Source organism: Brachionichthys hirsutus, chromosome 1 (assembly GCF_040956055.1).
Source record: "Brachionichthys hirsutus isolate HB-005 chromosome 1, CSIRO-AGI_Bhir_v1, whole genome shotgun sequence".
Classification (NCBI taxonomy): Eukaryota; Metazoa; Chordata; class Actinopteri; order Lophiiformes; family Brachionichthyidae; genus Brachionichthys; species Brachionichthys hirsutus.
This window is the reverse complement of record NC_090897.1, coordinates 1,898,552-1,913,500: the sequence shown is the minus strand read 5'-3', so window position 1 is coordinate 1,913,500 and position 14,949 is coordinate 1,898,552. Positions and strand designations below refer to the sequence as shown.

At 47.8% G+C, this 14,949-nt stretch overlaps 1 protein-coding gene across 1 annotated transcript in view; it reads left to right on the top strand.

Annotated features, from left to right (window-relative positions):
• The window catches only part of sox6 (SRY-box transcription factor 6), a 103,514-nt gene that overhangs the window by 24,961 nt on the left and 63,604 nt on the right, over positions 1-14,949 (top strand). Inside the window, exons 4-5 of the mRNA XM_068742329.1 lie at positions 11,754-11,994; positions 14,459-14,669. Of these exons, the coding sequence (XP_068598430.1) occupies positions 11,754-11,994; positions 14,459-14,669 (452 nt within the window). The remainder of the gene's footprint in view (positions 1-11,753; positions 11,995-14,458; positions 14,670-14,949) is intronic.

The following is a 14,949-nucleotide window of genomic DNA, read 5'->3' as shown; positions in this document are numbered from 1 at the left end:
GCTTTTCTCTAATGCGGCTCGGGATGGAGGGGGGGGGGGGGGCAGCAAGGCAGACAACAAGCTCAGAGGGCTTCTTTTTTAGACATTTTTGTCGTCATCCTGAGACCACACAAGCAAATCAGCAGTTTATCGGGATCCTTGTAAAAAGGATCTTCACGGCAGCCAATCATTCTCTGTCATGTCAGCAACAACGGGTTGTTGATTGTATGGAAAGGATGAGATCAATTATGTCCTCTGTTTTGTCGGAAGGGCGTCGTTTTAAAGCGCCGTCCTCAATAATGGTCTCACGATTGTTGTTCTCGCGGCGGGCCTCCGGAGGGAGGAGACTGTTGGCTGCTCTTCGATCAGATCAAAACGCTATCGATCAGAATCATACCTGATGGAACGAGAGCCGGGGCTCTCGCCTCGCTCGTAACGTAAAAGGTGGTTTAAAGAAAAAAGAGAGAGAAGAGAAAAAGAAGACGGTAGGATTAGAGCTGTTACCGTGGTTACTACAACTTCCATCTGTGTGGGGACAATGAACTCGAGTTCCTCCAGCATCTCAGCTTAAAGGACGGAGAATGTGAGGAAGTGGAGTTTTCTGAAAGGGCGGGACTAATAGCCCGTTCGTTGGGGGTTGTGAGGTGAGCTGAGGTCACGGATAAACGCGGGACAGTAAAGGCATCTGAGGCACGTCGTCTTCCGACGCCGGAGCTCCAAACTGTCCATTTATTCTTCAAAAATTAAACTAAAAAGGCTGTTGGTAACAGGTCTCCTGGTGAAGCGGGTAACATGCCCCACAGCCAGGATGCATACACCCCCCCCCCCCCAGCTTATTAAATAAACACAAACAAGATGCCAGCGAGTCGGACCAATTAGACGGAGCTGTCAGTAGCTGTTAGAGTCGTCTCTTGCATCTTCTACTGATGCAGAGTGGATTTCTGAGCTGGAAACTTCATGCACTCGTCTATAAAGCTTAAAAACAAGTACATTTTTCACCTCACAACGCCTCTTTTGTGACTTTTCATTTCTATTAAACCACACTATTAGGATTCCAATGAAAGATTTGCAGCGATAAGCGACAATGAAAATGCCTTTTGTGATCTGCATAAAGTTATTTATATTTCAGTCGTAATTAAAACTGATTCCTTGAGCATTTAAAAATGGTTGAAGGGCGTTTCGTTTAGCGCTGCTAAAGAGCCGCTGCTCTAAAAAAGCTCTGCTGAGTTATAATGATCCACGACGAAGGAACACTATCTGTTTCTCTTTCAGTTTTATGCCTCTTATTACAGCTGCAATATGTCCGCTCACATTAAGCTAATTTATGGCCGAGGCCAGCTTTACAGCAGTGCAGGTTAATGAATTTGGCATTACTAATTAAATGTTATTGCGGGATGAATATGAATCCTGCGGCTGGGGAGGGAGGAGACAGGAATCAGACAGAGGACTTTTCTGCAGTTCTTCCTGACGCTTGCCTTCAATAAGAGTAAAACATGACACGTGAGTGCGAAGGCGGCGGCTTAAAGGTAAAATGGAGGACACTCTTATTTCCACGCAGTCCCCAAACACAGCAAAGTCTTTGTATTAGATGACACAATAAATCCCTAACGCCACAGATTGATCGTGCACTAAAAGGACATTTTTATGCTAAATTAATAAATGCCTGGTTTACTAAAGAAAGGAGGGATGATGGTGATAATTATAGGAATATTAAGCGACCAAGTCAAGTCTGCAACATGAGGAAGCCTAGACTCATAATTCCCTGTTTTTTAATCCTTATCGTGGTAGTAAATAGTAGATGAAAATCTGAATTGTTGGATTGAATTTGTTTGAGAATTAAGATGCAGAATTTCATGATTTTCAAAAAAGAAAAGGAAAAAGTTGTCGTTTGGCTTTCTCCACCTCCACAATTTTTATTGTTTGGCCTCTGGTGGAGAAGTATTGTGAATTAGCATGCATGCTAACCCACAGCCAGTGCAATAAAGTCTACCTCCCTTTAAGAAATCAATGAAATCCTGGGTATTAACTTACAGATTAGAGCGAGGAACGGAATGAAGTGTGGCTTTAAAGGAACCGGATGCACGTTCTGAGTTGTTTCACCACACGACTAAAGCGAACAACGATCGGCGCCCGTACACGTGTTCGGCTTGCATCGCTGAGCAGTGTGGATCTGTGCAGCGTGACCAAATGAAAGTGACAGAAATGTTTTTTAAAATCTTTTCATTTTTCTTTTTTGAATGTTCCACACAGCCTCCCGGTAAGCCGCTCGAAGCCCCTCCACTTCCAGCGGGTTCTCCCTCCTAACTGGATTTCAGAGACATTATTTGGAGGCTGTTATATTTTCTCTTATGTGCATTGTTGTGATACATGCACAGTTTAAATCTTATTTTTCCCTCACCAGCGCCGGCGAACTCCATGTCTGACATTCCTCCCCGAGAGCTAAGCCTTTCAATTTGGATTTCAATTATCATGTTAGTTTTGTGATTAGACTTCAGTCCTCCAGGAATCAGACCTCTCTGCTCCTCTCTATTCCACTCTATCCCACTTCCCCCTGCAATCACATCCCATCTGATGAATTGCGCATATAATTACGGAAGTTATTGAATATGCAGATGACTGTTGACTCTTGGTGAGTGGTTCACATTGCATCATCTCTGACTGTATCCAACAAGGGTCTCTGATAAAAACCTACTCCGATAATGAGAGCAGATGCCGTACGCTATTAGTCAGATATAATATCAGACGATGCGAATGCTGAAACTCAATTAAAAATAGAGCCACGCTATAATCTGTGTGTGTGTGTGTGTAGATGCGTAGCGTTGGGTAAAGTACAGCCGGCTGAAACATGAGTGGCCAGTCAGCCGCAGCGTGAGCTGCTTGTGAATCAGACAACGCGAGGCGTTTCCCTCATATTACAGTGATTTGCTGCCATCATCTCGTCCCATGATGCAATCCCCCGACAAGAGATGGGAATGGAGCGCTTTACGGGCACTCCCATACGAGGGAGTCGTGGGAAATCCTGAAACTTTCGATAGCTTTTAAAGAGCTTTCTGAAAACCTGGCCCGCCAATAAAGACGAAAATGGTTCCAAGCACACCAGAAACAGGGCTGGTTTACTCTTTCAGCTGTTAATTTGCTCTTCATCAGGTCCAAGAGCGAATTCTGTGTCCCCCCCCCCCCCCACATAAATCTATGTGGTTTCTCAGATAAAGTTGCACACACAATTAAGAATACAGGGAAGCGGAAGAAACCAAGTCCAGTATTTTTAGCCCGAGCTGCAGTGATGTCGCCGCCGTTTATAGCCGATATGCCGGGTTGATACTGGGCGGCACCAGAGAGGTGGAGACGAGAAATCACGTAACGTAATGTTTGAATGAAATCATCTTTTTTTTAATGATATTTATTGGAATTGACAGATAGCGGGGGTGTGATGCCTTCAGAAACAAACGTAGGGGATTTTTCACTCGGCTGAAAACATAAAGAAGCTTTTCTTTGTGCTTTGTCTGTCTGCATTTTCAACATGTGTCTTATTTATGTGCCACTTTTATCAAATGTGGGGTTTATAGTTTAACACACTGTGTCTTTGTTCTGCATGTTCGGCTGAAGATTTACTTATATAATCCATTTTACATCTGATAATGTTGTGTTTTTTGCCCAGCATACATTTTTTTCCGACTAGTTCACCGTGGGTAAACAGTCCAGCATCCGCACACCAGGGCATTTGGGGTGCGTTCAACACCCTTTCATGAATTAAATGGTGCAGAAGTAGCACAATCCAAACTGTTTGGGAGTGAAGCAGCTGGTGAAACGTTAGTGTGAGTCGCTTTTTAAGAGAGAAGGCTTTCAAGTCAGTCGAGAAGGGGCGCTGGAGCATCCGACAGGTCTGTGGAATGTCAGAAAGTCATATTTAGATCGGAGTTTCATTGGTTGACGGTGCAACAGCTTCCTGCTGGCAGATTTTATTCACAATAAACAGACTTTTAACCTCCCCTTCAAATTAAAAGTGAGATCAAAATGGGCGTTAAACAGTACGGAAACAAAGGCGGCGCTCATCCCAACGTGATGACTCTCATCCTGCGGTCGTTGGCGTGACGACCACAGGAAGCATGACGACTGCTGGACGTTTCTGTCTCGTAGCCGTGTGATGTAACCGAGATGCAAACAGGGCTTCCAGCACCTCGGCCAGACCCCAGTGTGCTATTAGATTAATAGAATAGAATACGTTTACACCCACTGATATACTTTAGAGGAGGTTAAGTGTTGTGAAGAGGCTTATACAGTAGCTCCAACGCTTTGTTTTTCATTTTAAACGATGTAGTGGTTGTGGTTTACCTCAACGACCACTGGGTTCACTGGACTTCACCGTGAAGAGTGGGCAGCGACCTTTGTCAAGTTCCAGCTATTGTTTGTGGATTAGTTACCACACAACAGGCTGTGAAAGTCACATCTGGTACCCCCCCAGTGTGTGTGTGTGTGTGCGTGCGTGTTGTACCGCTCAGCTGCAGTCCCTATCTACCTATCAAATATTTGTCTGGCCTTCACTGCCTGTTTACTCGCCATTCTGTTTGCTTATTGGAATCTTTGAGGCTGAAGTCTTCAGATATTTTAAAGCTGTTGTGTATCGGTGCGTTCAAACCCCGGCGTGTAAAAGAAACCTAAATTCCCAATAATACCTTGATATTATCAAGGTATTATTAGGAATTGTTTGATATCAAAGCGCATAAATTCAGGTCAGCACTAAGGGAGAAGATTACGACATCATACATAAAAGCATATTCCTTTAATGTCTTTTTGATCGGTTCTCCCTTTGAGATCCAGAGCGCCGTCGTAAAGCTCTTGAAGGACAAAGGGCCCCTTTGTGTGAACGGGGGCCCCAGTAGAAATGTAGTAGTAGTCTGAGATGACCAGATTATTTCCGAGCGTCCCGGCGAGCGAGGCGAGGCGAGGCGAGGCGAGCTGCAGCCCCGCGCCGTGCTGTGCAGAGGCTGAGCGTAATGAGTGCGGTGGCAGGGAACCACAACAGAGACGGTGCAGAGGCGGCCTGGGAACCATAGGCCCGTGGCCCCCAGCCAGCCCCCCCTCCACACACACACACACACATCCCGCCGCACACTTGTGGCTTTTTAAAGGACGCAGCTCGGTTAATGATTTCATATTGAGGCACGGCGATGATGCGTGTGTTCCCCGGGCGCTGAGGTAAAGGTATCGGCGAAACACGGAGTCCGCTGACGACCACAGACAGAAATAACAAGCAGCCGAGCATAATGGGGCGCTAGTTGTGAACTCGCTCGGGTACTGGGTGTCGGTCGGTGCTCGAGTCGTCCTGCATCGCTCTGGACAGATCTGAAGCGCAGTGCGAGCGGTCCGACACATGGTTGGCATCGGCCTGAGGAATATTGAGTTTTAATCCTCGTCTAATCCACGACACTTTCCCAAAGTGGAAATACAGAATCTGTTTCAGTTCAACCACGTATGCCAGCTCTCTGATTTTATCGGATATACGTTGCGAGCCCTGCCGGGGAACGGAACCATCTTAGCATTGCTAAAGCAGTAGCGTCGTACGTGTCTTCTGTGAACCAAGTCTTTGGGCAATTACTCAGATCAGTGGCCGGGCTTTCTGGTTTCGCACTCGGATCTCATTTTTCTCCGCCGTCTCTCTCTTTTCTTCCGTATCGGGTGTCAATCACTCGAGGTAACTTTGAACCACCTCCGAACAGAGCCGGCGCCGTTCATTTAGTCCGCTCCGGCTCAGCTTCCTCCCATCCGACCTGTCAGAATGACACACACTGTTGACCATGCTTTCTATTCAGCACTGGCAAATTAATTGGTTTCACTGGTTTAAATCAGCAATCAATGTCAGTTTCCCAACATAATAAGCCCTAATCATAAATCTTTGAGGTGTGGCTCGCCTGACCTCTATTCATCACGGCCCTGCTCGATGGTCTCATCTGGGTGGAGCAAATGAACTACCCCTGTTTTGATTTTCCGATTGACGTGTCACATGAAACGTGGCTCCCTTCTCCAATTCTATTCCTGCCCTTCTTTTCACAGCCCTTAAAAGAAACGAGGGGCCAAAGCCACGGAGGGAAAAGAAGTCCAGTTGTCACAGGGGGAGACATTTGTCCGCCCTCCCTTGTGTGCGCGTTCTCAATCAAAGCCATTAATTTATTCAGAAAGAGTAAAAGAATAGCAGGAAAGGGCGGGAGGGGGGATTGGAGTTGGGTCTAACTGCAGCTAATGAGCTGTCCCCCCTCCCCTTGACAAACAATGGAGCGGCTTAATTACAACAGCATTGAAGGTAATTTTTCCTTCGGTGCAGAAATCCATTTATGAGATGAGAATTTTTAAAAAAAGGGAATACATTCACAGAATTCCCTGTTTTAGTAACTCCTTGTGCACTCAAGGGGGGGGGGAGAAAGTGTGCCACTGTGTGACAACGTCCCAGATGTCCAAACCAACAGCAGTTGCATCGACCGCAGCTCTCTAGGGCAAATAAGTTGCCAAAGATGACGTCATGATGGCAACACCAAAGACTGATAGTTACCCCCGCCGGAGTACAATAGCACCCCTCCTCCACACAGTTACCCCTCCCTCCACACAGTTACCCCTCCACAAGCCGCGGTTACAAATCTTCAAGCCTTTCTTTCTTCCTTCAGAATGTTTCCTTCATAATTATTCAGTTTTTATACCTTTCAAAAATATTATCTCAAGGCTAAATGTGCTTCTTTTCATTGACTTGCGATGCACCCCATCATTTTTGTCTTGCCCCCCCCCCGCCTTTCTCCCGCTCCTCACTGTCTCATCCTGCGATTGTGAGCGATGTTTCACCCGATTTGCTGAAGCGCAGCCTTTTTCGCTTCAGAAGAAGTTATCTTTATAAATGACAGAATGGACCTGGCATGAATGGCGCTTTGTTTACTGTTTAACGAAAAGCCCCCCCCCCCCCCCACTCTATATTTCATCTGTCACCGTTGCTTTTCTTTCCATCAACAATGCTCGATTGTTTCCATGAAAATTTCAGGTTCCGTGAACAGGAGAATTCTTTATTATTATGTTCCTGCCAAATTCCGATCTCTGTTTTCCTTCTCCTGAGCACAAAAGGCTCATAACTTACTGTCAGCTCCGACGCAAGCCACAAAGCCTCACTGTTGCTCAGCAAGCAGGCTTCCGTTGGTTGATGGCTCGACTCGCTGTGAGGCTTGCTTAACTGCAGCGGCAGCGACAGAAGGCCCTTTGGGAACGCCCCCCCCCCCCCCCCAGCAGGCCCGGAGAAAAAGGGATAGGACAAAAAGCAGCTTTTCTTGTCCGAGTGTTTCTTTCGCCTCTCAGGCAGGGGAACAGTTTTGTCATCCTGCTACTGGTGCTGTCAAAATCCAGCGAGCCTTTGGCCCAATCCCATCCTGACGTATAAATGAGGTCAGATGTGTCGCTCGTTGATAACGGCAGCAGCAAACGGGAATACCTTCCTGTTTTCTAGGAGTGCCTGAGCAAACCAGGAATCTGGTGCAGTGAGAGACCTGCCCGTTGTAGAAATGTCTGTGATAATCATCTGAACCAGAACGCAACTGATCTGCTGATGGCGTGACGAGTGGCGTCCCACTTTGGGATGAAGATTTCCACCGTTACCCCTGGTAACAAGTCAAAAAGCAAAGGGGTCAGGCTTAAAGAGGAGGCTTTTCTTCTCGAACAAAAAAAGGCCAGCAACTCTTTTTATGATGCTTATCCTTCATTTGTCAGATCATATGCATGAAACCAATGAACCGGTGGAGAGCCGGCAAAGCACTGAGCTCGCGTCCCGGGATCAGGAAGACCGCCTGTGGCAAGGGGGGGGGGGGGGGGGGGGGTGAAGGAGGAGGTGTGGGCAACGAGGGAGTCGGTGCGTGAGTGCTCATCGACCCTTCTTGAGTAGACAGACAGGGACACTCGAGGACTCTCACACCTGCATCTGCCCTGTGTGTGAGTGTGTGTGTGTGTGTGTGTGTGGGGGGGGGGACGACACCAACCACGCTGCCATGGCAGCTGCACAAGTGTTTAAAAGTGAGATACAAGGCAGTTCCTCCAGCCGCATATTATTGCAAATAATTTACCCTGCAAAGTAATTATCAATGCTCTGCTCAATATGTAAAGTGAGCACTTCAGGAGGCTTGCTTCATTTAGCTCCGGTGGCTATCAGCTGAGTGTGGATTTTAGTTTTAGCAGGTTTTAATAGAGGCGGCGTCAGGAGAGAGGATGAGGAGAGGATGAAGTGGCGCCATAATTGAGATGACCTTTTGCAAGGCGAGGTCAACAATAAAGGAGGAACAATTTAAACAAATTCATTTAGACGACTCTTCAGTGGCTGTGCATTACAAAATCTGCATCTTCTTCCACTTGCTGTATTTTAACATCATTATCTGTAATTACTTTTCCAGCTGAGGTTAGAGAGACTTAAATCAATTTACGTTGGACAGATTGAATCCGATTGCAAAGAGGAGGAAAGAAAATATTCCGGATGTTATTTTTTCTCTTCATGGAAAGTGTGGCTGCGTGCGTGCCGCGTGCGCACCCGCGTTACGGGTTGATTGTGTAGCCGGAAAAACCTGGCTGCCGCGCAGCGTGGCGCAATCACAAAGGAGGGTGATAATTTAATTGTGCTAAACGGTGGATTCCGTGTCAATGCTCCTCCAGCTGGGAGCTGTCAGGTAGTAATATCTCATTATGGCAGGTGAAGAACCCGGAGGAACCCGGCCACGGCACCTGTTAAAACAGGAGGAACCCCTGGAGGGAAACACACAGATGCCTGTGTCTCTGTCTCTGTCACACACACACACACACACACACACACGGATTAAAGCTGCCGCTGTACCGAGCTCATTCCCGTTGTTTAGGGTTAGGGTTAGCTGTAGTGTTGACAGCTAACATGCTAATTGTTCTGTAAACGCTCGAAGACAGATGGATGTCATATATGTTGTTGTAACTGATTAGAAAATGCCAGCAGTCGTAGCAACGAGAATCCAGCTGGGCTGGCGGCGCGTTGTTGCTTACCGCCATTGTCTATAAAAGGTAAACGGCGTGATGGTGCAGGCGCAGCGGTGTGAAAGGCGGTCAGAGGCCTTTACTGTGTGGCGGACGAAATAAGATATTCAGAGGACACATGGTCCCCGCGGTCACAACGCTACGCTAATACTCACCAATTAAGAGCAGGTTGTTTTGCACGATGATGAAACATTATCGCCGGGAACAATTCATGACTCGAAGCATTCCGGGCCACATGAGCCTGCGGCCGGAGAATCCTGATCCCTCTAATGTGTGCGATTTTGTGGGCTATAAATAGAAGCCCCCCCCCCCCCCCCCCCTCTTATCTTTGCCCGGAGTCTTCAAAGTGGTCGGGGCTTTGTTTTAGACAGGAAGGTAGCGTTTCATCTGCTTATCGATTCCTCTGGGTCGTTCGTCCTCCATTGATGTTGTGTAATCGAGCGTGAGGGAGGGCGGCCTGTCCCGGATTTATGAGCGACCTCTTCGGTTCGCCGTGTATCCTGGTTTTAGTACGTCAGTGCAGGTTGGGTTTAAGTCCCACAGAAACGGACTCTCCTGTTGTTGTGTGTTTAGTTTGTCTGCCATCGTTTTGTTTAGTCATTGTAAAGAGGCGGAGGAAGTTAATAAACTGCACACACACACACACACACACACACGCAGCTCATCAAAGATCTTCGCCGTGTCCGATGCTCTGCACACAAACCCCGTGGATATTTTCACAGGATAGTTGCCACTCCTCCTCTTTTCTCCCCTTCAATAGCGCAGGTTAGTCCGGAATGGGGCACGTGGAAGGTGGGGGGTTGGGGCAGCACTCTTAAGCTGCCTGAGCGCAGCCCTCCCAGCACCACTAATAAATTATTAACTTCTGCTGACAAATACTGTTATGGAGCCCGCTGCAGATCTGTTGCATTCTTTAACGAGATTGCTGTAGACACATGTTACAGGAGGACGGCGTCCCCATCGCTCCTTTTCTCTCTCTCACGCCTCAGCGGTTTGACTGATGGCTGGAGACCCGAGTAAAAGTGCCTGAGAGACTGAATATTTTAGTGGTAAAATAATACCACTTGATTTACGGTGTAAAACAAAAGCACTGCTTTGTTTCACTCTCACACTCCATTGAGGACGAGGCGCTCGCTCGTGCTTTTTGGGTTGCATGAATAAAAAATGCCTTCAAATCCACGTGCAAAGAGAGACACGGGCGCGAGACACGGGCGCACACATACCGCCTCTGTCGCCAGCTCTGAACTTCCATCAGACTTCTGATGTTCAATTAGCAGCACTCGATTTTGAGATCACTTTCTATTTAATAGAATTACAGGGGTGGAATTTTACGGCTGATTGAAACGGAGGACGGCGACGCAGAGTTAGCGCAGGTGGCTAAGGGTCAGAAGGGCGGGCTCGACGGCCGGCCGCGGCCCACGGGGCTCAGGTTCCTGGCCCGCCGTCTACCTGACACATTGGGTGTGTTTGAGCAGCTGCTCTGACACACGAGATTAACTGAAGCCGCCATTGTTTAGGTCCAGACTGACTTCTGACCTCTCAAGTCTCCTGGGATCGGTCGGTGTAATTTTTTTTTTTTTAGAGGTGATGCTCGAATATTAAAGTCAGCACATTGCTTTACAGACTTTCGGAACAAAACAATTATCAAAACAGTATTAGTAATAAAAGCCTTTCATGGAACAAGGACACCCGTGGCTCCGCCCCTTTCCTCCCTGTCAAACCTTCCCGTCACGCCGGCCTGGGTGATCGGAGAAGTACCAGGAGCATTTTGTCACTTACAAACACACCCTCTCATCTTCACACCCAGTGTTCCTCCCTCTTCCTCTCACACACACACACACACACACACACACAGACACACACCCTCTGCACTCGCCGGAAAAATCCAAGTCGTTTTCGTTTCAGCGACGGACGTCATGCAGTTAGGAAAAATAACCGGAACAATAGCTCAGGGAAAAGCAGATAAGAAGTTCTGCTCCAGCTCCTTCTTTCCACTTCACATCGATAGGAAGGCCATATTATCCCCTTTTAAATTAAAACCCAATGCATAATTACATTTGGCGGCACAGTGTTTAATTTCATCCATTCCAGCACACAGTGTTCCAGCCTCATTAATTGCGAGGGGAAAAATAAAGCAGAATTGGTTGTATAGATTCTGCACCAAAAAGAGTTGAGTTGTTAAAGGAGAGACAAAATAAATGAGAGACTAAATGAGAAAGAATCTGCGTTTCCTCTGCACCTGATATGTGGAGCTGCTTTGATGCGAGTTCTTCGCTGTAATATTCATGAAAGCGTGGAACAGATTTGTCAATTAAGTGCTTCGCTGTTAGCTTTTGATTTTAAGCTGCTTATATAGGATTTGATGATGGGGGGGGGTCACACAATCACACCAAAATGTTCATGATTACTTCATTTAACAAACAAAAGAGGTTGATGGTTTTTGTTCGGCTCTGATTGCTGCGAGTTGAAACTGATACACGGAAAAAAAAAACTTAAAGTACAAAAACAAATAAACAGGTGGGATTTCAAATATCGCTCAGATTGTAAACAAGTCACGAGGAGAAGCAACCTCCGCTTGCTTTCCTCAGGGTGGCAACAGTGATGCCAGGTTGAATTGGGGTGGGGGGTGGGGGGCAGCCTTCCACCTCCAGAGCAGGTGATATTCAGGTCCGTGAAACAGCATTCCTTTCCAGGTATTGTTGTGAGGTAACCTTTTGTTTTTCTGCGACTATAACCTCCATCCTCTCGTTGCCCAACAGCAGAGTCATGTCTTCCAAGCAAGCCACGTCTCATTTCGCCTGCGTGGTCGACGGGGACGACGCCATGAGCCAGGAGCACTTATCTTGGGAGAAAGAGGAGAGCGCCGACGACAACGGCGCTCCTCAGCTGCCCCTGCACAGCCTGCTCCACGGTAAAGCCCACCCCGACGAGATGCAGCCCCTCAGCAGCGTACCGCCGGACAGTGATTGGGACAGCCTGGTGTCGGCCCAGCAGCGCATGGTGAGACACGGCAGCATCGAACACGCATGCAAAAAATAGAAATCAGTCGAGTTGCCGTCGAATCTCCTGAAGGCGAATGGACAGCAGGAAGGTTTAAAATAAAGAGCAAATTCGACATCCTGTGAATCAGTACAAAATAACTGTGTAAAAATTCTCATTTTTTAAACCGAAACATTTCACTCTGACTCGACTTTGTGCTTTCGAGACAGTTTTGAAGCTGAAACGGCAAAGTGAAAGTTTCTTTTTAGAGAAAACCGAGACCCAGCGAACGTTCACACCTCGTTCCTGTCCTGTACGAAGAAGCTCAGCTGATATTCTACCCCCCCAGCTCCAGCCCTGATGCTGAGGAACCTCTTGGATACTCAGATAGGCAGGCTGCCAAACGCTAAACCATCAGCTATAATTAGATCAAACGGAGGTCCTCTCGCTGTTCCATACAAAATGTGAACGCCACATAAAACTGCCTCGAGCCTGATGGACGACAATGTCTGCGTTGTTGCTAATAAACACACACACACACACACACACACACGGCACGTTCTCAGTGTTGGTTTGTTCACATGAAAGAGGCGAAGGAGAGCGAGACACTTGTGGGTTGTGGATGTGACAGACGGGTCCACGGTAAAGAGACCCAGAGGGCCTCTGATGCAGCTCTGCGGTTAGCCATGGAGACCCTCAACACCTCAGTACTGTCGCACAACTCACACACTGACACACACACGGACACACACGGATAGGCGTGAATGGACCGCTCGCGATGGGCGGTGGAGGTAAATAGCTCAGGCTGGAAAGCAGGATTTCAACAAGATGGAAAATGCCGGGACAAAAAACAGACGGAGAAAGTGAATAAGCCCCGAGCAGCTGATATTTAATTAAACTTATTGATGCTTTTAAAAATATACTTCTGCAAAATAGAGTTTGCAAAGTGCCTTATGAAAATGGCAGGAAACAAGGACGAGTTGGAAAATAAGGGTGAAATTAAAAAAGGAAAAATTAACAGCAACCTTCATCGATGATAAAAAAAAATTAATATCAGCGCGTTTTGCGACATTTTGATATTCTTGACTTGCATTTTGTTTTTAATTTAAAACACAAGGTTTTATTGAGAAGTTTTTTTTTTTTTCAAAGTTCTGAGTTAAATAAGCCACTGGAATTGAAGGTAACTAAAAAAACAAGTGAAAAACAAACAGACCGGGGGAGGAGGAAAGGGCAAGATGGAGGATGAGAGGCAGAGATAGAGAGAAGAAAAGGGAAAGGCGTCAGGCGAATGGAATGAGTGTTGCCTCTGCTGATTACCTGACTCCGCTGCTGCACCGTGTGTCTATGTGGGCTGTGACCTGAACCCATGCCAGCTGATTAACCCGGCGCTGCTTCACTCCCCTCAGGCCCTCTCCAGCGTCTCTGCCACGCTGCATAATCAGCCGGCGCAGCGCTGGGAGGTGCGCAGTCGGCCGGTAGGTCGTGCCACCCTGGCGCTTGGTACCAGACCACCCTACATACCGCTGCAGCCCGGCCCGGAGCACGACATGCAGCACAGGGATGAGAATTTGGTGCCGGCAACATCCCGGCCCTGCTTACCAACCTCCTGACTTTTTACTTAGGATCGTCAGCGTGGTTCTATAATTTAGCGCCGCCATGCAACACTCTGTTATCACATTACTCTTGATTAAAGCTCGCTCTTCCACGATGCGCTTCGGTTTCAGATGTGTGTCGTGTTTATTTTCTTCACTACGGAGGGCCGGAGTTGAAATCCCAGCTAAGTGTTCCCCCGTCGAAGGCTGCAAACTCCTGGCTGCTTAGCTACCGTCTGCTTTCTCAAGTCCACAAGCCATAATTAACGCCGCCGTCTGTCAGCCTCGGTTCTCAGCCGAGACCGGGGTGCCGGCTCCACCGTCCCGTGTGTGGAGTATCCCCCCCCCCCCCCCCTCGTGCAAACCCATCTCCCATTCTTCTCCCAGCTTCCTCCGTGTCTGTGTTTGTGCACAGGGAACGCTCATCCCTTAGTTAAATACTAAACCATACACAGGTGGGACTGAAAAACAACAACAGCTCGAGACAGGACGCAGATTTACGATGACTTCAGGCACTCAGCTGAGAATAGGTCTCCGCTAGAAAATGAACAAATTGCACAGGCCTCACGCAAACGCTCAGTCAGAAGCAATTTGAGAAATTACAGCTGGCAGGTTTCTCTGTGTCGTCTCTGTAGATGAAAAGCGAAGCCGGGGCGCATTATGGACAAATGAAAGTTTACTTCATGGTTTCATCCCGGTGTTACACGTGTCACGTCTCATTTACTGGCGCAGCCGGAGTAGGAACGTTCCTCGGCTGCAAAAAGCTGCAAAAGCCCACCAATCAATGCATTTGAATAAAACCAAAAACATGCAGCAAAATCCCAACTAAACCCCGACAGAGCGGGAAAACACGCTCGTCATCTGAGCCCTCTGAACTTTTGTTTGTCTTGCAGGAATCTGACAGCAATAAAGTATGTTCCCTCTACTCCTTCCGGAACAATTCCACTTCTCCACACAAGCCGGAGGAGGGGGCCCGGGAGCGAAGCGACCTGCTGAGCGGTTCAGCATTTGGAACTCCGGAGCGCCGCAAAGGAAGCCTGGCAGACGTAGTGGACACACTGAAGCAGAAAAAGCTGGAGGAGATGACAAAGACAGAGCAAGACGGTATGTGTGTGTTTGTGTGTGTTGGTGTGTGTGGACCGAGAAATAACTTTTTCCTCTGAAGCAACTTTTCCCTTTCGCGTTTCATTCGGTTCTACCTTCCCGACCGTCCCCCTCTCCTCTCTTGTATCTTCCTGCCTCACGCCGGCGCTTCCAGACCCGGGAACACTGACGCTACCGTGTTTCCAGTTTGTTCTGACCCTCTTCCAATGTGACGACGACTGTGTGGCAGCGCACCTCAGCATTAGTGTGGTCCTCCTCCACGCCAAGGCAAACTCTGTGA